Source organism: Microtus ochrogaster, chromosome 2 (genome assembly GCF_000317375.1).
Source record: "Microtus ochrogaster isolate Prairie Vole_2 chromosome 2, MicOch1.0, whole genome shotgun sequence".
In the NCBI taxonomy this organism is placed as follows: domain Eukaryota; kingdom Metazoa; phylum Chordata; class Mammalia; order Rodentia; family Cricetidae; genus Microtus; species Microtus ochrogaster.
This window is the reverse complement of record NC_022010.1, coordinates 64,613,156-64,614,492: the sequence shown is the minus strand read 5'-3', so window position 1 is coordinate 64,614,492 and position 1,337 is coordinate 64,613,156. Positions and strand designations below refer to the sequence as shown.

At 55.7% G+C, this 1,337-nt stretch overlaps 1 protein-coding gene across 1 annotated transcript in view; it reads right to left on the bottom strand.

Moving 5' to 3' along the window:
• The window catches only part of LOC101996841 (lysine-specific demethylase 2B-like), an 18,176-nt gene that overhangs the window by 8,409 nt on the left and 8,430 nt on the right, over positions 1-1,337 (bottom strand). Inside the window, 2 exon segments of the mRNA XM_013351934.1 lie at positions 1-635; positions 637-1,335. Of these exon segments, the coding sequence (XP_013207388.1) occupies positions 1-635; positions 637-1,335 (1,334 nt within the window).

Genomic DNA, 1,337 nt, shown 5'->3' with positions numbered 1-1,337 from the left:
CTGAGGTAGCTGAAGACTGCCATCCACACCTCCCTGTGCATGACATGGGCTGCTCCATCATCAAGGGGCAGCGAGTCAGGTGGAGGGCTGATGGGTGGCGGCCGGATCACAAGACGCTCCATTTGGATGCACTTAGGTGGGGACGCAGAGGGTGGGGACCGGGACTTAACACGAGGTGGGCTGAGCAGGCCAGGTCCCAGTGGGTGTAGTAGCTCCCGAGGGGTGCCATTGAGCCCTTTGCTGAAGCGGTGGGGGCGCTCGCAGTGGCTTAGGGGCCTCTTTGGCTCCTCGTTCTCACTTTCGGGCTCTGACTTGATGGGCTGGTGGGTCTCGTTTGCCAACGTACTCTCTTTCTTTTGGATCTCGTAGTTGAGCTCCTTGCTTAGCTCTTTGCTCAGCTCCTTGTTGGGAAGCCTTCGTTTCCCGCGCATCTTCTCCTTTTTCTTCTCTTCTGGGCCTTCAGTACCTTTAGTGCTGGGCCCAGCAGTGGGTGAGCTGGAATGTGACTAGTCACTCTCCCGGGCCTTAGGAGGTGCCTCAGGCAGATCATCCTCTGGTTCCTGCTTGAAGCGCCGAAGGGGTTTGTTGGCCAGTGCCAACCGATCCTCAGCGTTCTTCCAGGACCGCCGCTTTTTTCCTGAAAAGCTTATCTTCTTTGCCAGGTTTTAGCTGCTGCTGGAAGTAAGTGAGACTGGATCTCCACCAAGGGCTGAGACCGCTGCCTAGACGGGGCCTTGGCGAGAGGTGAGAGGAAGAACCGGGGGACTTTTGAAGCGTCGAGGCTCGCTTGCGTCCATTCAGTTCTTGGGGCTTCTCATATTTCCGTTTCTTCCTTAGGTGCACATCATCAGACTTTCGGTGTAGGATCCTATCTGCAGGCACCTTTTTAGGGTGCTCATCTGACCTGCGTCGGGGAGCCTCTTCACACTCACTCTTCCTCTTGGCAGGCCCTTCCTTGTTGTCCTGGTTCATCTTCTGCTCCTTAAAGCCAGAGCCACGCTTTTGTTTCCAGGTCTTGCCAGCGTGGTTACAATTCGGACACTCCCAGCAATTGGGAAGCTCATCGTTTACCACACCCTCTGATTCCTTAATCTTAAGGCATTCAGGGTGTACGATCTCGTTGCAGATGGAGCACTCTATAAGCATGAGGTTAAACTTGCCTTCTTCCTCTTCCACTGTGTCCTCCTTCCCTGCCTCGCCACACACAAGGCACATGGCGGTGTGGGGCAGCACTGGCGTGATGCACTGCCGCATGATGCAGCTCTGCTTCATGCGCCCAGGGCCTCCGAATTTTTTCATGCCCTTGCAAAAGTGACACTCCGTCCGCAGGGAGGCCT